This window comes from Penicillium mononematosum, assembly GCF_028829835.1.
Source record: "Penicillium mononematosum strain IBT 11891 chromosome Unknown utg000002l:1.0-8112719.0:1.0-8118358.0, whole genome shotgun sequence".
In the NCBI taxonomy this organism is placed as follows: Eukaryota; Fungi; Ascomycota; class Eurotiomycetes; order Eurotiales; family Aspergillaceae; genus Penicillium; species Penicillium mononematosum.
In genome coordinates this window covers 6,304,636-6,324,898 of record NW_026643272.1, presented here as the reverse complement: position 1 = coordinate 6,324,898, position 20,263 = coordinate 6,304,636, and the positions used below count along the sequence as shown (strand labels likewise).

Below are 20,263 nucleotides of genomic sequence, written 5' to 3'. Positions count from 1 at the left end.
TAATACACTCTCAGTCTGGTCTACCAGGATTTGCTACCAATTGCTCAAACTAAATCAATGCGCTTCTCCAGACTTCAACTATCGTACACAGGCGAATGCCTCAAAAGCCACGGACTCGTAAGCCGATCCCAGGCAGGTAGCATGCGAATACATGCAAGGAGACAAATAAAACATCAGATCAGAAAAGCTCTCCATGCAGAACTTGAGGACCATAAATGCAAAACCCCATGGCTACTCCATCGATGGAAAGTGTATATACAAACGCCATGCCGCGACGACGACTCGCGTAGAAACCCCCCACCGTTTCTCCCGGCAGAATGTACCGTCATGACCACGCAATCAAATGCAAAGAGTCTAAGTTTAGTTTGATGTCGAGGACATGCGGCCAGGAACCACGATTTCCACCAACCCGTCATCCTCGCCATCACTGCTGTCGTTTTGCTCGTCGTCATAATGGGAGCTCACGGCTCGGGATCGGCGGAAGTTGCTGTATCGGGCGGGGCCCGAAAGGTTGGAGTAACCAAGAGATTCATTTATGATAGCCTCGTCTTCTTCATCGTCGGAGTCCATCATGCCAATGCCACTCGGTCCGACCATCTCGCCCATCTCATCGTCGTCGTCGTCCTCGACTTCGAGGGGCACACGAACCTGGCGCCTCACGGACTCTGCGTGGCCATCACCTTCATCTTCAGATGAGTTGGTCGACAGCGAGTCTGGGGGGCTGAATCCCGATTCTGGGAAGGTAGGTGAGTGTTTGGCATTGGCCGAACCAAAGTCACTGTTAGGGAACGCAGAACTGCCACCCTCGGCATCATCATCGACCCCTGCAATTACGAATGGGTTGCTCGGCCAGTCTGACTCTCGGTCCTCACTTCCTCCGGCACCTCTGCCTTCTGCATCGCCCTCTGGTGGTTGTTGCTTTTGGGCGGCGAGACGCGCGGCTAATTGGCGGCGTGCTCGGGATGGACCGAGGCTCAATGGAGCAGGTGGTGGGGGTAATATGGGAATAGGTTGACTAGCTGAACTTGTCAACACCTATTAGAAAGCCGTGTTAGCAAAGATACAATACATATGACAGCCCACGGCCTGTGAAGGGGAGAGGAAGGGATAAGTGCATAAGAAACCCAGTGCAGAACAAAAGTGACACAGGGGAGATTCTTTGGGCTGGAAGTTGCAAGGCGTCGGCAATGAACATCAGCCAACAGGCATAATACCAGTTTTGGTCAGTACCACAGAGATTACATAAAAGAGGGAGGGGAGGACAGTGGATGTAAAACACAAGGGCAGACAAAAGACTTCAAATATGCGCGGCAAGTGGAACAAGCGCTAGCGATCCAGCAACTCTACCTGGAAGTACGGCTCGTCGCGTCTCGCTATAGCTTTTGATACATGGAAGGATATTAAGATAAAAATCTGGGGAAAGAAATGGAGAAGAAAGTGGGGGAAAGATAATGGGGGATGCACGAAGTCGGTTAAGAATCGTGCACCGTTATGTCAATCGGGAAGAGGCCACCCACATTGTCAGTGTCGCCTTGATCGGCATTGCCAGAGTCTCTGTCGTCCTGATCCTCCATTTCTTCGTCCTCGTCATCGCTTGAGCTGGCAAAGCCACTCAGAAGGGAGGTGCCACCTCCACCATATGCTCCACCAGAAACACTTCCTTGGCCGAGGTCAAAGCTCTGGAAGGTTGAACCGCCGATTCCTCCATTCAACCCTGCGTCCGCCAGAGCATTGGAGTTAGAAAAGCCTTGGCCAGAGATGGTGTTGTTAAGGCTAGTCTGGCGAGACCCAACCGACATATCAGGACGAACACCGCCGAGAATGGCATTGTCCCGCTCACGAGTCTCTGACAAAGTCTGTTCGACATACTCAATCCAATCAGGATTCAACACGCTCTCCATAACTGATCGTGAAAGCAACTCTGGCGGATGACGCTCGCTGAACTTGACAACTTCCTCCGCAACAAGAGTAAGATGTCCCATATATCCGAGGCGGATTTGCTTGGTCCGCTGGGTCTCATCGCTGCGCTTTTGTCCTTCGACAATCGCGGTAGTGATCCGGCCGGTGTCAAATACATTGACTGCGAGTGCCCGATTGTAGCCACGCTCCATGGGCCCATTAAAGACTTGTTGAATCACATCGTACACAACGTTGTGAAGGAAGTTATTCCATGGGAAACGGAAGAAGAAGCCCTATCAATGGTTAGCGTAGGTGTTCAGCGTTTTTCGAAAGAAATACAAACCAGGATTGTTGGGACCACTTTGTTCTCCACAAACTGAATCTTCAAGTAATCACCGACCACGGGTCGCCCATCAGTATCGAGTTGGATGTATTGTTCGGCCGAATCCTCATCGCCTCCATCATTCAAAATGCTGGTTTCCTCGGCCTGTGCAGTAACACTAGATGCTTCTTCCGATTGATCGGCAGTGGCGGGGTTTGACTCCGATGCTTGGTCCTTTGAGAAGAGAGGAGCTGGAACAACTTGAGAGAGAGAAGACACAGGTTCCTGGCTGTCCTTTCCGGGATTTTCCTGCTTGCCTTGTGGTTGTTCATTTTCAAGGTTCATGCCGCCAATTTGGTCAGGGAGACCGATAGTAGGCGACGAGGGGTCAATGGGTGCGACAGAACTTCCAGATGGGTTTGTGGTTTCTTCAGAAGATGCTGGCTCTGCTGCTGTAATTTCCGGCGGAGAAATTTCGTTGGCCGTCTCTGTTGACTGCGAGTTCGCAGTAGTTGTTGTGTCGGCACCAGCTTTTGCACCCACTATATCACCAGATGCACCAACATCCTCAAACCCTTCTTCTTCGCCCGCGTGTGGCACTTCTGTGGTCTTGATATCCTCTGGCGATCCAGAACCGAAGGCTGAATCGTTTGCGAAATCGGCCGTGGTATCATTACAATCAACTCCGGAATGCTCGTCTTGGTGCGAATTGAAAACCCCTTCACGGATCAACCGCTCACGCTCCTCATCCCTCTGCCTAACGTACTCATCACTGCCTGGTTCATTCAGAAGGCCCATATTACTGCAATGAAGAAGTTCTGCCATCAATTCACACGTCTTGAATCGGTCGAAACCGAGCGGCTCAATTTGCCCGCCCCATGCGGAGTTCAAATTTCCTCGCTCAACAGTCTTGAGCTTATTTCCATCATGAATAGTGTGTTGGGAACTTTGAATGAGAGCCATGAACTGGGGAATATGTTTGGCAAAGAGACGCAGCAACGTTCCAAGATAGATCGGGTCGTAAGTGGTGAGCATTGTATCGGGTCCACCAAGGGACTCCGGATCATAGTCGGAATTGTTCTTGCGAATTACCTCGATGACAATACCCACACCCACGGTCAGAGGATTACCGCCCTTGAGCATAGCATCGATGAGCTGCTGTACGCACTGGTTCGAGACAAGCTGACGCGTCAGGCTGTTAGGGCCAATACATGACTGATCATTCGGGCTTGCGTTTGCAGATATAGTTATGATCGCTTTCAGGAAGTCACCTGCCGAGGTTTGAACGGATGCCGGGCGATCGGGCGACAAGAAAGACAGGAGATTGGGTATCAAATCCTGGGATTTGAGCCAGTCGACTGTACCCTGGCCACCCTCTGCCTTCTCAAGGCTGATAATTTTCAGAAGAAGATCCATGACCATCGGGTTATCAACATGCTGCAACAATGCCGGGACAATTCCATCGAGGGTCTTGAGGAACTCCAGCATCTCCTCGGTCTTTTTATCAAGCAAAGTCTCGTTTACTTTCGTGAAGTAGCTTGCCTGCAATGAATCAAGTGGTGGTGGTCGTCGCAGGAAGCCCCAGAAGTCTCGCAAGTATGAAGGGTTGGCCATCATAGATTCGAGGATGGACCAGGTCTCTGATGAGAGAACCTCGCAAGCGATGTAGGCATGCTTCAGACGATTCTTCTCGACTTTGTCCAAGTCATCCGGGTCAAGAATATCCTTCAGCGGATCCCCTTCCTTCTCCTCGTCTGTGTTCGCCTGCTCCGCGGAAGCGGTAGCATCCTTGTCCTTCTCCGAAGCATCTTTCGCGTTATCTTCATCGTTCTCTTCGTCATCATTCACCAAGCTCGGTGCAGTGACATAGTCCATAAGCCGTTTCAAGACATGATCCTCGCGCAGGTATTCAATGAGTTTCGTATTAAGCTGTTTCAGTTCTTGAATGATTTCAGGCTCGTCTAGGAGTTCTTCAAGAGTGACATCGGGTTTGTCGAGCAGGGTATCGATGGTAGAGATATTCGCATATCCCCCGAAGCGCCAAAACATGATGGAGTATATAGCCGAGGGAAATGATTCATAAAATGGATTCGTTTCGTTCGTCTCCGAGATGTCGTAACGGAGCAGTCTATGGTACAAGGGTTGGTCGAAAGATCGGGCAGGAGGTTGCGCAACAGGCCGATACACCGGCAAGCCAAGCGTGGTGTCCACACACAGAGACCAGGTCGCGCAGGTCGAGTGGGGTACGCTCGACCGTCACGGCCGATAAATGACAGGAGCTAGAGAAGTAATCGATTGGAAATTGAAGCGATCTAGCGCTGTATGAATAGAGAATATATTAGCAATCACGTCCACACGCTTACATCACCAGCAGTCCCGATGATGTGTACCCGTGAAGCAGGCCGCCTTCACCGGGTAACAGACGGAGTTAGAGGATCTAGTCAGGGGCTTTGTAGGATCAGAAGATGACCAAGCCCTTGGTAGAGCATACCTTCAATCTGAGGGAATGACGAAGAAAGAGAGAAATCCGAACCTCCCTGTGGGTTTTGAGAGGGGAAGATGAAGAAATGGGGAGTGGAGTTGGAGAGTCAAAATGAGCAGACTCGAGACGCACACACACAGATAACAGGAATGTGGGCTCAACACCTGTCCATCAAGGAAGCAGTTGAAGAGAGAAGAGAGAAAGGTTCCGCTTCGGAGGAAGCTGTGCTGATCGATTACCGATCCCTGATGGCCACGAGCCCTGTAGAAGCAGGGGCGGAAACACGTATGTAATCACCGCGGGGATAAAAGCCTCCAAGATAAGAATGAACTACAAGATCCTTAAATATATCGGACTTTGAGAAGAATTACATGCTTATTATGTTCTTTTTTTTTTTTAGTCTTATTTATTTCTGTGCTTTTAAATTTCCATCTCATCTCATCATGGGGTCAGCTGCATGGAAAGGATGGTGGGTACTAGGTACGACGGTTCCCGCCAGATTTGTGTGCTACGTGAAGTATCGAATACTTTCAATGTCCTGTCTCACGTCGTAGCCCAAGTTAACCGCCACGGGAATACAAGGATCTAGATTCCAGCGGATAGGGCATCATTTGACGATTTCGCTGCATGACTTTCGCGAAATTTCATAACAAATACCTCCCCACTAAGGTGAAACTGGGCTAAAACTACCCCGTAGGTATAAAAACCATGAGAACTGAAACTTTGAATGTACTTGAAGATCACGTGGATATTGTGGCCTCAGGCGTCACATATTGCTAGGAGTATACTCGTAGATGGTTCTGGTCTCCTTTGCAGAATCATTTATATTTTTTCAAAGAACCGCTGCACAAGTTATGACATGAACAACTGGGCGAGAAAAAGTGACATAACTGAAACAATCCACCCTTCAACGCAAATGAACGCATACGTAATGATCCATATCCAAATTCTTATACGGAGTAGGCTGCGGTGATGTCCGTTCATGCGTACATTTATGCGGCACCAAAATTCAGATATCAATTGGTCTTGTTCACTCGAGATTCTCATCGTTACCTGGGGGAAAAAAATTCCATCTGCAATTAGTCCACGAAGCCAATCGGGCGATGCTTCGTTAAGTCCGCAGGGAAAAGCTCATACCAAAGGCTCTAGCCATCGAAGTAGGCCAACGATTGGAGAAATGTTGCCATATTGGAGCAATCTATTCCAAGGCGAGCATACGATACATTCTAGGTCATATAAAGGGCGAGCTTGATATGGTAATGTAGTAACAGGGATCAATATTCCAGCATTTCTTGTCTTGTATAACGCGTTTGAAAGCCACTTCGCTAAATATATATTCTGACAGTGGCTAAAGTAAGAGGGAGACTAACAGATCGCTTCCTAGGCATTTTGCGAAAGGGTCTAATTGCAGTTCTTAGTTGGCCCTCCATATATGGTAGATATCATACTTCGTCGAATATTATATCGTTTCCATTGGGTTGATAGAATCGCGAGGACCACTTCGACATTGTAGAAAAGCTTTATGTAGAGAAAAGAACTTGGTGAACTATTGCCACAAGATAATCACACTATTACCCCTCTCATATTTTCCCTTATTTCACAGACGTCCTTGCCCGTTTTAAGACTGGCATTTTACCTTGCGTTGTGGACGGGAAGAATGTGATAAACTGTAATAGATAGGTAGCTCCTATTTATCACCTTAACAAGACTACATGAAATCAAATTGACCACAAGATGCAATAGGGTCTCTCTTACAAAAGTACATCCTTGATCTTTCCTCTGTGAAGCTTCCACGGTACACGTACACCTCGTTAGTAAAGGGAGATTCAGCCCCTAGACGGAGTCACTTTCCCACTTCCACTGAAAGTACAAGAAAAAGTCAAGCACAAGAGAAAACGTTTTCTCAGACAGCGGACATACTCTTATCAACATCGACTAAGTTGCGTTGCAACCTTCCATCAAGATGTTTCCACCCCTCGAGCCTGCTATACAGAGTCTGTCTTGCGCTGCGATGCCGACTAACTTTTGTTATATCTGACATCAACAGCAACAGTGACGTTGCCAGAAACGCCACGCGGGATTCCAGGGTCTCCATCACACGGGCACGGCGCCACCCGCGTAGCGACCGCATCGTATTGTAGTCGATCTTTTTGTCGATGTTCACTTCTTCCTTCACCGGACGACTGATTGTGCTAAAGCACCGGGCCTTTGATTGACAACACACCAGCTTCTGCCTATCTCAAATTGCGACTGATATCACCTTGCAGTGATAAATGCAAAGTCGTCACACAACTACTGAGGTCGGCCTATCAGCTTAGGTAATTTTGATTGGTTTTATTGATGGATAGGTTTATGGATGACCAGCCTCTGTTTCAGATTTCGTTCATGCCATCGTATGTTCCTGCAGATCTGCAGATCAGCCTTCGGGTAACTTTGATAGCACTGTTGGCGCAATGCTAGAGAGGACCTACTCTTCCAAGATTACAAATGCCACATGGGGCTATACCGAAGGGGTTAAAGCTAAAACTGATTGAACAATTAAACTCAATGTAACTTCTTAAACCGATAGCACTGTGGGTTGCGTTAAATTAAGATTTAAGACATCTACCGAAAGGACGCGTACATCAAATATAAAATCTTTCTCTCCAGTCCACTACTCCGTGCACTGAACTACGCTTATATACAGACTGAATTCTATCAGCATTTTATGTCAAACCCTATCAGCACATTATGATGAATCCTGTTGGCAATTGATAACGAAGGGAGTGGTATTAGAAGCCACGCAGTAAAGATATATTGGTCGATTGTCGTTGTATAAAATATGTATTTAGCTTTTAACCGTGCCGTGCCTAAACCCGAAGAGGCAACTCGGGCAAGCCCCGGGCCCCGCCTTGATTGGACCTATCTAGGTAATAATCCCCCGGTCAGCCTCAATTGTACCCATCTGAGTAATAATTCTCCGAACAATCTCCATTAGAGGTGGGCCAACATCGAGTGTACAGGACAGGGTAGGTTCGTCTGCTTGAAACACAAGGGTGGGGTGGGTTCAAAGACATCAAGAACGATATTACTTTCTAAAGGATGTTCTGTGGATAAGATTAATCAAGAAACCGGCATATGTCGTAATGGATCAAAGTACCGTTTCATCTTGATTCCAAGGGTCCAAGGGTTCCATGGGTCTAGTACATATGAAGTAGAAAGATCAGCGACATGGTAAACTTATAAGAGAGGAACATGCCTCGTGCAACATTCTCTACACTCAACTGTCATTCATTCATTCATTCATTCATTCCTTTCTTCTTTCTAGCTCTTGTGTTCCATCATGTTCACCAAACTTTCGCTCTTTTCTCTTTTTGCCTCGACGCTGGCCGCCGGGTTGTCCTACGACAACATTGACAAGGCCGCCACTCCCCGAGCCAAGGAGCTTCTCAAGTATGTCCAGTCTCAGTACGGCTCGCACTACATCTCTGGTCAGCAGGAACTGTCCAGCCTAGAATGGGTGAAGGAGAACGTTGGTTCCACTCCCGCCATCCTGGGCACCGACCTCATGTATTACTCGCCCTCTGCCGTTGCCCACGGAGGCAAGAGCCAGACCGTCGAGCAGGCCATCCAATTTGACAAGGAAGGCGGCATCAATGCTCTTGTCTGGCACTGGTACGCCCCCAACTGTCTGCTCGAGACCGAAAAAGAGCCGTGGTACAAGGGTTTCTACACCGAGGGAACCTGTTTCAATCTGGCCAATGCGCTTGGCTACCGCGGAAACTCGACAGGCCACCGCGGCAATGGAACCGACTACCGTCTATTGATCCGTGATATCGATGCTATCGCGGCCCAGCTGAAGCGTTTGGCGGATGCAGACGTTCCGGTTCTCTTCCGCCCTCTTCACGAGCCCGAGGGTGGATGGTTCTGGTGGGGAGCTCAAGGCCCTGCTCCCTTCAAGAAGCTCTGGAACATCCTCTACGACCGCATCACCCGCGTGCACAACATCCACAACATTGTCTGGGTCTGCAACACTGCCGAGTCCAAGTGGTATCCCGGAAACGACAAGTGCGATATTGCCACCGTTGACCACTATGCCGAGGCCGGCGACCATGGTGTCCTCGCGGATAAGTTCCACGCTCTGCAAAATGTCACTAAGGGTGAGAGAGTCCTTGCGCTGGCCGAGGTTGGTACCATCCCCGATGCTGAGCTCCAGGCAAAGGACAACATTCCCTGGGCCTTCTGGATGACCTGGAACGACGAGTTTATCAAGGATGGGAAGCACAACTCCCAGCAATTCCTGAAGGATACCTTCAAGAGCGAGCGCGTCGTTACCATCGAAGATAAGAAGAAGAACTGAAGCGGGCTTGGGCCTTAGCCAGGAACTATAGATCTATTATCTGTGGCCATGTTTTTTTGCTAAGCTGTACGATTAGCTGGATGTGGATTGAGGTTCTTCTCACTTGTATTGTGCAAGGATACTATCGATTTGTTTCCTTGTATGTCCATTCCTTTGCTGTGTTTACACATTTTACTTTCTGTTGCGATGCCTCATGTGAGAGATTGCGTGTGGCAGGCTTCCCACCTTGGATATTCTAGTTAGAGAGATAGTTTCTTTAATTTTAAACCTCCCATCTCTCTCTGTGTTTTCCCTACTTCCTCTCCTGGGAGGTAACTTCGGTAGATTTCATGGCCCTCCTCCTTCTAGTCATAGTGAATGTAAAAAGACGGTTGTGGTTTTCATCTTCATATAGCCTTGACGACTATTCTTTTAGCATCTATCCGTGTATCTCGCATTCACAGCATATTTCGACGTCTTTCACCACGAGCCTATCCATAAAGGTTATGAACCCTCCATAGCTCGCTTTTCGGTATCTCTACCATCCCCATTCTTATTTCCCTGCATATTTTTGGTCCTCTAGTACCTACCTTTTTATTGACTTGTATCAATTTATATCGAGCCTCCATCCATTGAGGGCCTCTTGCCTTTCCTTCCATCTTCATTACGCAGAAAGCTGGACGGCCAACTCCAGATGGTTAGAGCCAAATATGAAGAAGACAAAGGAAATGGCTCCAAAACTATATAATTGTATGGCTGCCATATATATGTAATAGGAAACGGTGTGCGTACACTATGAACTAGACGTGAAGTAGGAGACAGGGAAGCATCGGCCCGCTGTGGGGAGCGGAGCAACCCTAAAGCTTCCAAAATTCACATGATAAATGGCACCGCCATAAGTGGATGAATGGATGGGCGGGCACTTGGCCTAGCGGTTGTCGTTGGCGGCATTTGGCGCATTGCCCTTGGATCCCCGTCCATCCTCAGCTTGAGTGCCGTTTGATCTCAAGTTGCCGGATCGCCTCCGGGCGATGACTTTTTTATTTATTTTACTTTGGTACTCTCCCAATCATAATGCAATGCTTCGATAGAAGAGTGCGTACACAACACGTGCACCCCCGAAGAGCTAGAGGTGCCCTGGAGGGAGTGTCTCTTCTGTAATGGCCAAATTTGACAAGCTGGAGAATCAGAGCCTAGGCACCTCAAATGACACCAGTTCAAGTGATGCCTCATGTGGGCAACCAAGGTCCACGAGTTCTCGAGCTGTTGTACCGGGCGTCTCGGCACCTCGGGACCTCGGGACTTCCCGAGGATCGGGCACCTCCTGGCAGATCAGTAAGCTTATATAATAAATGGTCGTGCCCAGCTTTACTTGGGGAGGCAAAAGCGGCAAGACCTGAGGACCAAAACGGAAAGGGAAAGCCAAGAAATGGACGGAAATCCGGTACCTACGTACATACACGTATGCACTTGTGTATATAGGAAACAATCAAGACTCGTCCTTTATTATATTCTATAATCTACCAGCTTTCATCAGAAGTGCTCTGTCCAACTATTGGTAAATTACCATCTCGGCCCACCGATCGCAGTTTTATTGAGCACTGGCCACGCGTGGTCCGGAATCGCTCGCAAGTCCGCTGCCTATTCGCCCTCACCTTCACCTTTCAATAATAACCACTCCACCCAAACCACCATCATGAATCGACTATTTGGAACAAAGAGTACAGGCCCCAAGCCGACTCTTGAAGGTGCTATTAACAATGTACGATGCCCGCACAAGCCTGGCCCAAGACACCCCCGCCCTTCAAGATACCCCACTAACCAAACAACAGGTCGACACCCGAGTTTCCAGCATAGATGTGAAGCTAGCAGCGCTCAACTCCGAACTCTCCACATACCAAACCAAGATGGCCAAGATGCGCGACGGGCCGGGCAAGAATGCCCTCCGACAGAAAGCGCTCAAGGTCCTTCAGCGACGAAAACAATACGAGGCGCAGCGAGACCAGCTCTCCCAACAATCATGGAACATGGAGCAGGCGGGCATGATGCAGGATAATTTGAAGAATGTGATGACGACGGTGGACGCGATGAAGACCACGACCAAGGAGCTCAAGAAGCAGTATGGCAAGGTCGACGTGGATAAGATCGAGCAGATGCAGGACGAGATGGCGGATCTGATGGAGGTCGGGAATGAGATTCAAGAAAGTATCTCTCGAGCCTATGATGTCCCTGAGGATGTTGATGAGGCCGAGTTGGATGCGGAGCTTGAGGCGCTGGGCGAGGAATCCATGTTTGAGAGCAGCATGGGCGAGAGTGCTATGCCGAGCTTCTTACAGGATGAGGTCGCTCTCCCGCAGTTTATTGATGAGCCGCCGGAGGAGCATAAGGTCAAGGAGGCCGCAGGCGGACTTGGATAAGACTAATGTTAAAGCGTGCTTTTGTTTAGCGGCAACTATGTGTTCTTCTATGTCAAGGCGCAGGCAGTGGAGTTGATTGGGTTTTTGTTTTAAGTTGCAATAAGCTACGCTCATATCATTGAAGCTCTCATTTCATTCTGCGTCATATCATAGCGATTAGCATCTATATTATTAACCTCCGTAGATCTGTTTTCGCTATAATCAGGGACGTGCTTGGCGGCCTCCCGTCCCAGGTGCGTGTGTTTAAGTGTCTGTGTGTGTTATGGAAAGGATGATCACATAGGGATCAAGATGCTTTGCCCATTCCCACCAGCACCAGCAGGGCGACATTCATCACAACGATGATAATCCACACAAGGACCGCAACCACAGAAGTGAGTAAGTTATTCCGCATCGGAACTGTCACCACATGAACTTCACCCTCTTGTCCGGAAGCTTCTTCGGTCCGAACTGTCATATAGCGATTGAGACAAGTGAACCAGATAAGTGGCGCTGAGACAAATGGCAGAATAACACTCAAAGCAACCTGACTTGCAGTCAAAGTCCTGTCAATGCCCTCCTTGCCAACAGCCGCGGCAATGATGATACTGGGAATGATACTGATCGAGCGCGTGATGAGTCTTCGGAGCCATGGTCGAATGCTCCAGTTCAGCATCCCCTCGCTCACCATTTGGCCAGCAATTGTGCAGACGATTCCAGCGGAGATACCAGACAGTAACAGGGCAAGAGCGAATACTAAGCCGGCGGCTGGTGCGATCGACTTGGAGAGCAAGCTGTGAATTCCGAATAGGTCGGCATTGTCTCCGCCAGGAACATCATAGAGAGCAGCACCCGCGACAATTAGGATTGCACTGTTCACAAACAGGGCGAAGGTGAAAAGTGACAGCGACAACTCGATGATGGAGTACTTCATGCAGCCGCGGATTGCATAAATCGATGGGCGATATTTTACTTCGCCTTCGGCATTCCCTAGGGGTACAGAGGTCTCCACGTAGCCACAGTTGACGTCGAATTCCTTGAGGCGGGATTGAACCACGCCGCTACCAAGAAATAGGGAGTGTGGCATAACGGTGGCACCGAGGATTCCACAGCTTTGGTAAAGACTGAAGATGCGTTAATAGCTAAATATTTGCGGAGGCAGCCAAACGGCAGATTACAGACTTACCCTTCCGATTGAACAATGGCTGAAGATGGCAGATAACCGCGGAAGACTTCACCAACTGACTGGTCCTTTATGAGAGAGAGCTGGATGCAAAAGCACACAACCACACCCAACACCAAAGCCATGACAAAGAACTCGAACAGTCGAAGCCCCCCACATCTTCCCATTGGGTCGGTAGAAAATGAGAATGAAGAGAACATCCACCAATGTGATAGCACAACCAGCTACCAAGGGGATATTCAACAGTAAGTTCAACGCGATCGCCGATCCAACCACCTTTCAAATTTGTCAGTATTTCAATAAGAAATCTCCATACCGAAATGCGACACTCACCTCTGCAATGTCAGTTGCGATAATGGCCGCTTCGGCCATGATATAGAGGATAATCACTAGCCATCTCGGAAGATGCTCTCGGCAGTTTTCAGCCAGATTCAGACCAGTCACAGAGCCCAACTTGATGCATAGAGACTGCAAAAGAATGGCAAATAAGTTGGAAAGGAGAACAATAAACAACAAGGCGTACTTGAAGTCTGCACCCGCTGCGACATCGGTAGCGTAATTTCCGGGGTCGATATAGGCAACCGCGATAAGGAAACCAGGGCCGATGAAACGGCTGAACTTAGCCAAAGTTCGAGCGCAATGCAGAGAATAAGACGTCAAACTGGTATAAAAAGGGTGGCGAGGTGATCCGCTGCTCCTTGGGGGTGTATCACCTCCCGAGTCCGCAGCGATCACATCGCCACCTGGCACCTTTTCCTTTCCGGGGTCGCGATCTTGCTGACTGTTTGGTCTGACATCGATGGACAACGGATCATCTCCTGCTGCATTGGCAGAATTGGCATGTCTGCGATGAACTCTGGAATTGGCAAGGCCATTGAAATCATTCCTTGTAGTGGTGTCGGGGCTAAAGGGTGGTGGGCTTTGATTCCAGCTCGGGTTTTCGAGTGTGTCGTCAGTCCGCGAGGGGCAATTCATGGCTGCAGGCTTGGCTCGGATGTAGGCTTGGCTGTGCTTGGCTGTGCTTGGCTCTGGATGTCAACGAGTTCACGTTCAATTTAAGCCTTGAGTTCTTGAGAGGTAAACATTCAGGTACCTTTGGATCCTGTAAGAGTCCGAAATTGCCCGATGTTCGTTATTCCCTCTGGAACCCGCGTATAAACCCGGACTTGTCTCACATTATCCAAATCCTTCCCCGCTTGTTATCATTTTACATTCTTACTCTGTACTCCGTACGTCTTTTTATGTTTGGGTCTGAGGTCTACTCGATTGCCTTAATTCCTCCGAAAGTCGCAAACAGATCGGATTTTACTCAAACAATCAACGGTCAGATACTTATATGCACGATCTGCATAAAATATGATCAGAAGATCTTGAGTGGCTTAGGAATCGGCATAACTACATGTAATACGATGTATTTATTTTCAATTGGACCTTGCCGGCATCGGCACAGGTGAGTTAGCTCAATAATAACAAAGATGATAATTGCAAATTATATCTTATAAGATAATTGAAATGTAGATATTGCTTTTTCATATCATTTTATATTTTAAAGTAGATGTATCGTCAATCAAGGATCTATCCAATATATATACAACCAGTCGGATTCAGGAATGACAGGTATAGCAATGAATAACAATGACAATAACAATAACAATCAAACAAACAAAAAAAACCCCCATGCAAGGACTATATGCATGCTTAAAAATAACAAAATGAATAGGCAATAATATGCAATATGACATGTCTGGCTCTCATAGGCACATTTCACTAAGTACCAACGCTAATCACCAATAAACCCCCCCAAGTTCACCGCCAAGTCCACTTCGTTGCCCCTCGCAACCTCTTTACCCGCACGTTGTTTACTCCTCCACCTTCAATCCAGCCAACCCCAAGGATCGTCTCATACGCTAAGTCGAGGCAAGTGGATCAACATCTTGATCCTCGATGACGGTTGCTGTTGGCAGCAAGAAGCCGTTGATTCTTCAAATTCCCCAGCTTGCCCATCTTGGTCTTTTCTTTTCCTTCCAACCCTATCTTCTTCCCCGCTTTTTTTGTTCTTTGTTGAGATTGAAGGGATATAGTACTCGACTATCACCCTTGTTGTTTGTGACTGCGTTGTTGTTCTATTCTGCGTTTGTTTGCACAGATCCCGTGAGTTCGAACTGCAACTACCCGTTCCCCTCCACCATCTACTTCACCTGCTAACAAAATGTACTTAGTTGCTGGTCAAAGAGGATAGCGATGGCTGCGAGTACCTCTGGTCCCCAAATCTTTGACGATGCGAACCGACCCCCTACCAAACAGTCCATGTTCCGGGCCATAATGTCATCCAAAACCCATAAACGAAATCAATCCGCCGACGATGCCGTGGCCCCGCGGCCTGTGCAGAGAAGCAGGCCAACCGAGAACATCCCTTTCCCATTCAGCGAGGAGCCTGGCTCCATTGCCGGCTACCGCCCGCTCAGTGAGATTGTCCCCAATCGTGATGCGGGTGACCATGGAATGGCGCCGAAGATGGGCAGCAAGGAAAACAAAGGTGCCCTGCATAAGAAGACCAAGAGTGCCGTCTCATTGAAGTCTCTGAGAAATTATATGGAGCGAAAGGATAGTAGGTCGGAGGATACACCCGAGCAAAGTGAGGATCTGTCGCCCAAAAAGGCCAAATCATCCAACAGTCTCTCGGCCATCCTCAAAAGGTCCCAGCGGGGAAGAAAGGACGGCTCAAAGCAGAGCCGGGATAAGGAAAACCGCAGCCCTACTGACCTTATCGACCACATGCCATCCCCAATCTCATCCCCAGTCTGGTCGCAGGACTCGGCCTCGGTTCATAAAGAGCCTACTGGTCGATCGAGGCCAAACTCCACCGCCGACATGAGGCGAACTGTGGCGGACGAAGTCTCTCTCTATACACCCAAGGGCTACGGGCCAAGCCAGCAACGCAACTTCTACGACTACCACCAACCCTCCCTTGGCAAATCGAATGACCCCAAGCCTCGCCCCAAGTCAGACATCATGGCAGGAAACCGCAAAGTGAAGGATATTCTTGGGCTGCAGCGCGCATCTTCGGGAGAGAGCGACCCTGTTGGGCGATCTGGCAGTGCTTCTTCTAAGAGCAGAGGGCCACCGAGTCCACGAAAAACATCCCCACCTACCATGGCAAAGGAAGAGCCCAAGCGACTTTCCCGTGTACAGGCTGCTATCTCTGCATTCAATGCAAAGGAGCGAGATGCTGAAGTTCATCAGCATCTCAACTCCAAGGATCTGGAAAGCGAGTTCGAGAAGCTGCTCGTATGTTGACCATACATCATACAAATAATCTGAATGGCAAGGCTAACCTATCTCAAGGATGCGAGGAATATTCCTCATAATATGAGAGACAAGATGCGCTCACTCGACACTAATATCAAGGCTGATTTTATCCAGAAAGATCGGACGGAGAACATCACTCCTCTCAGCGGGGGAACCGGTGATAGTCGTCGAGGACGCGGCAAAGAATCCAAGGAAGAGACCCAACCTCAGGATCGCAAAGGATCTCGATCACGATCTAGGAGCCGCGGATTCACCTTCAAGGGCCCCTCGTCACCTGGCAAAAAGTTGCGGCGGGATAGTGAAGCATCAAGCCGTCGGCCAAAGTCTGTGGACCTTTCCCAGCCTGTTGGTGTCTACACCACCCTCTCAGCCAATGTTTCAACGGCATCACTTGCTGATGCGGCCGCTGTCGATACCGCAGCGGATCCTTCCGACTTTGTGCATTACCTGAGAGAGATCCAAAAGCCCGAGATGGTTGAGGTGGGGAAGATGCACAAACTACGTCTTCTCCTACGTAACGAAACTGTCCAATGGGTCAATGACTTTATCGCTGAAGGAGGAATGGATGAGATTGTGCAGCTTCTCTACCGCATTATGAAGATGACCTGGCGGTATGTATCCTGTCTTCTCCATTCAGACCAGTAACTAACCCCTCCTACAGCGAGGACCATGAGGACACCCTTCTGCACGAGGCATTGCTCTGTCTGAAGGCTCTTTGCACTACATCTGCCGCCCTGGCACACCTCACTGCTATCGAGCATGAGCTTTTCCCCGCTCTACTGCATATGCTCTTTGACGAGGAAAAGAAGGGCCCGAGTGAGTTCACCACTCGAGGGATCATCGCAAATCTGCTATTCACGCAGCTCTCCACTGCTCCTGCTGGTGAAGAGGCGTCCAAGCGCGCCAAGCAGATCCTTTCTTATTTGAAGGACCCCGCGCCACCAGTGGACAATCAGCCGCTGGCCTTCATTGCTAATATCTACCAATCACGACCCTATCGGGTGTGGTGTAAGGAGATCACCAACGTGACCAAGGAGGTCTTCTGGATTTTCCTTCATCACCTGAATGTGGTTCCCCTCCCCAAGTCGGAGGACCTTTTCGGTGAAAAGACACCAGTAGACACCCGTCCCTACAACGAGCGTCACTTCCCAGTCCCTCGTCCTCCTGTTCCGGCTGCCCCATACGTTGGCGGTGTTGAATGGGATGCGACCAACTACCTTGCGGCACATCTCGATCTTGTGAACGGCTTGATTGCCATGCTGCCTACCCCTGATGAGCGAAACCAACTTCGTGATGAGCTCCGTGCCTCTGGTTTTGAGAAAGTCATGGGTGGTAGTCTGCGTACTTGCAAGGAGAAGTTCTATTCTTCTGTGCATGATTGCCTGCGAACCTGGGTCGCAGCAGCAGCCGATGATGGCTGGCCTTATACCTTTGTGCGCGAAGGCCCACCCCGGGCAGGCGAACCCGGCTCGCCCACCAAATCCCCTAAGAAGTCCGCGCCAGGTAGTCCTAGAAAAGGCCTGGTCGACGAGCGGCCGCCTAGGCTGGAGCTTGCTCTAGACTTCTCGGACAACCGTCCAGCTGCTGGTCCGACTACCCCGTCGAGCGACCTGCGCAGCTGGCTTTAAGAACCGGGTGCGCAACCCCCCGGTTCGATCTAACGAATTTCCCATTCCTCTCTTGTCTTTATTTCCTATCTTCTTCTTTGGGTTTCACATTATCATGACTCGGCGTTAGGGCTGGTCCTCAGCCCCACCCCAACGTATTTTGTTGGAATTTTTTGTTTACTTGACCTTTGGAGTTTATTGGTGGCCTGTTATCTCTGACAGGCGTTGGCATTCTTGGTGTTATTGGCATGTTGACTGCATTTCATTGTCCAAGAGAAGTCCTGCGGACATGATGTAACGAAGCCAAATATTGGCACAGGCGACGGAGCAGAAAGCGAGAAAGAGACTGTTGATATTTCCTGTCTCTTTTTCCTTCTCTCCATGGTACAGCAACGCCTGTTCTTCCGACAGGATTTCTTCATGACAAATGACCTATGAACAGATATGAGAATTGAATGAATCGACAGTTGTTTTATTGAATTTTGAGATTTTCTAGTAGGCTGCAGATGCAAGTAGGGAATCTAGTTGAATATTGTACAAAATGATGATATCAGACACAAATATGACTCGACTACGAGCTCTCCTCAGACGCCGCATTGTCCTTCTGAACCCTTCTCGGACCAGGAGGCGGTGCGCTGGAGAACATAGCCCCAACACCAGCAAAGAATTTCTCCCGAATCTATTAGTTGAAATCATGTTAGCCAAGATACAAACAAGCATGATTCCCAAGAGAAAGCACTTACCACATGGAACACCGTATCCTCCGTCTCCCACTCCATAAACAGCACAGAGTAGACAATAACAACTATGCATAAAAAGTCAGCATCCATCCTCGGAATCCATGCACATTATCCACAAGTCTACACAATCCGTCCCCAGTACCAACGCAAACCCTCAATCTGAACAAAAACTCACATCCAATAATAACCCACTGTCCCAGTGTAACAGCCTTCGTAAACTTCGGCCGCGCATACTTCAGCGCCGCACGACGACGGTACTTGCGCTCAAGCCGGAACTGGTGTTTCGGTGACAACTTCGACATATCCGGTGGCCATTGGCGCTTTGGCTGGTAGGGGCTGTAATAGACATCTTCGAATGAGGGCGGTGGGGAGGAGTCGGGTTTGTTTGCGGAGAGACGGAATGGTGAGGGGTCTTTTGTTGGTGGTGAGGCTTTGAAGGCTGTGGACGGGGTCGTGGTGAAGAGGCGGGGCGTGCTGGGGTTCTGTTGGTAGAGGTTTGTTGTTAGTTTTTGCCGGGTTTTTGGCTTGGAGATCTCCAGAGGCGTTTGGATTCTGGTTTGCTTGGGTGTGCGTACAAGGTGCCATGACGGACGGGTGAGTTGTAGCTTGCAGGATGAGGCGCTTGATAGTGTGCTGGGTGATGTGCGCGCTGATGAGGCGGCGGTTAGGGCGCGTCGGATCATGGGTGTGTGTGTCTGCTTCGTTTGGTTGTTTGGTTGTTGGGAGAGCTCTGTATATATTGGCTGGTGGTTCTGCTCAGGTGGGAGGGAATATCCATGAAGACGAGATGCTTTCCTTGTTTGGTAAGTGAAGTTGCTTACAATTCCTAAACCTGCAAAATACTCCAATAATTCCTCTGATAGCTCAGCTGGAAGAGCGCAAGACTGTAATTGACTCTCTCTTCGGAGAGCTTGTTATCTTGAGGTCCCTGGTTCGATCCCGGGTCAGAGGATTTTTTTTATTTCTTTTGTCTATTTATTGACACTAACTAGTGTAGAGTAACTAGGACAGTTTTAATTTAAGAACGTTCCCTCTCTCCAATATAACTGTTTTCTATTTTTCCTACCGCTGATATATTACTTGAAGGTAACGGATTGGGCATGGATTTTTGCATATATGTGGTTGTAAGTCGTGGGGAACATATAGGTGCGGATCCACACCCCGTGCGAAATATATACATCAACGCGGCCGGCTGGCGTTCTCCAAAGCTTTCGGTGACCAATCTGACCAATGTCCAGTCCATTCTGTATCCCCAGTGGATTGGAACCCGGGGCACAGCTCGAATTCTTTGTTTCTCCCTCCGAATCCGGAAGGCCTGAACAGCTGGGTAGACTCGCACGCCAGAGATACTACCTAGGTACTTACATGTGTTATACCGTCCACAAAGCCAAAACGAGACAGGGAATAGGGATGGCATCGACTCACTAGAGCCCAATGTTAAAGACATGATAGCGGATATACCACTACATGTCAATTTGATTTTAGATTTAACGGCCACTGACATCCCACCAGACACGGCCCCATATCTAAGGTTTCAACCCGCAGAGGCCTGCTTCTTAGGTAGACTAGTGCCATTGGATACCAGCGAAGTTCATGGTCCAACCCCCAAAGAAAAGTTGTCACTCTGCTAGAGTAAGTTGGAATGCGTGGTAAAGCTCTAGGGAATATATACTCTGTCACTCTAGTTCGTAGGGTTCCACCAGGGTACGTGGACTGTGGCTGCACTGAGCCATAGGCACGCGAAGAAACAGACAGCCATCGAAACTCCATATACTTATTTCAAACTCAACAACTTCTGTCAGTGGGTTTCGTCAGACAATCCTACAAAGCCCTGGTATAGATTCCCCGGCCCGGACAGTGACACCAGAAGTACCTGAATGCAGAATCTGATTGAGCGCGCTGGTGGACACTATGTCGAAGTGGGTCGCACAATCTGCTGTACATGTTGGATGACGAAAGCTGCGCGAAACTGCTGAGACTCCAGGTAGCTCTCCGAGTCAGTACCCA

General features: G+C 49.0%; 7 protein-coding genes across 7 annotated transcripts; 3 read left to right on the top strand and 4 right to left on the bottom strand.

Moving 5' to 3' along the window:
* Positions 1–360: 360 nt before the first annotated feature.
* On the bottom strand, positions 361–4,270 carry N7519_004191 (SAPS family protein; the record flags this gene model as incomplete). The annotated part of the gene is made up of 3 exons (XM_057290967.1): positions 361–1,035; positions 1,518–2,192; positions 2,243–4,270. The coding sequence occupies 3 exons, from the start codon at positions 4,268–4,270 to the stop codon at positions 361–363; spliced, it is 3,378 nt and encodes a 1,125-aa protein (XP_057152169.1).
* Positions 4,271–8,025: 3,755 nt separating this feature from the next.
* On the top strand, positions 8,026–9,042 carry N7519_004190 (uncharacterized protein; the record flags this gene model as incomplete). Its single annotated transcript, XM_057290966.1, has 1 exon — positions 8,026–9,042. One exon carries the CDS (start codon positions 8,026–8,028, stop codon positions 9,040–9,042), a length of 1,017 nt encoding a protein of 338 aa, XP_057152168.1.
* A 1,675-nt stretch (positions 9,043–10,717) lies between these two features.
* Positions 10,718–11,438, top strand: N7519_004189 (putative SNF7 family protein (Cta1); the record flags this gene model as incomplete). Its single annotated transcript, XM_057290965.1, has 2 exons — positions 10,718–10,783; positions 10,854–11,438. The coding sequence occupies 2 exons, from the start codon at positions 10,718–10,720 to the stop codon at positions 11,436–11,438; spliced, it is 651 nt and encodes a 216-aa protein (XP_057152167.1).
* A 286-nt stretch (positions 11,439–11,724) lies between these two features.
* Positions 11,725–13,575, bottom strand: N7519_004188 (uncharacterized protein; the record flags this gene model as incomplete). The annotated part of the gene is made up of 4 exons (XM_057290964.1): positions 11,725–12,541; positions 12,604–12,683; positions 12,736–12,876; positions 12,934–13,575. The coding sequence occupies 4 exons, from the start codon at positions 13,573–13,575 to the stop codon at positions 11,725–11,727; spliced, it is 1,680 nt and encodes a 559-aa protein (XP_057152166.1).
* Positions 13,576–14,841: 1,266 nt separating this feature from the next.
* Positions 14,842–17,537, top strand: N7519_004187 (uncharacterized protein; the record flags this gene model as incomplete). The annotated part of the gene is made up of 3 exons (XM_057290963.1): positions 14,842–15,888; positions 15,946–16,520; positions 16,571–17,537. 3 exons carry the CDS (start codon positions 14,842–14,844, stop codon positions 17,535–17,537), a joined length of 2,589 nt encoding a protein of 862 aa, XP_057152165.1.
* A 550-nt stretch (positions 17,538–18,087) lies between these two features.
* N7519_004186 (uncharacterized protein) lies at positions 18,088–18,939 on the bottom strand (the record flags this gene model as incomplete). The annotated part of the gene is made up of 3 exons (XM_057290962.1): positions 18,088–18,195; positions 18,260–18,321; positions 18,432–18,939. 3 exons carry the CDS (start codon positions 18,937–18,939, stop codon positions 18,088–18,090), a joined length of 678 nt encoding a protein of 225 aa, XP_057152164.1.
* Positions 18,940–19,435: 496 nt separating this feature from the next.
* On the bottom strand, positions 19,436–19,703 carry N7519_004185 (uncharacterized protein; the record flags this gene model as incomplete). Its single annotated transcript, XM_057290961.1, has 2 exons — positions 19,436–19,605; positions 19,682–19,703. 2 exons carry the CDS (start codon positions 19,701–19,703, stop codon positions 19,436–19,438), a joined length of 192 nt encoding a protein of 63 aa, XP_057152163.1.
* Between the last annotated feature and the right edge of the window lie 560 nt (positions 19,704–20,263).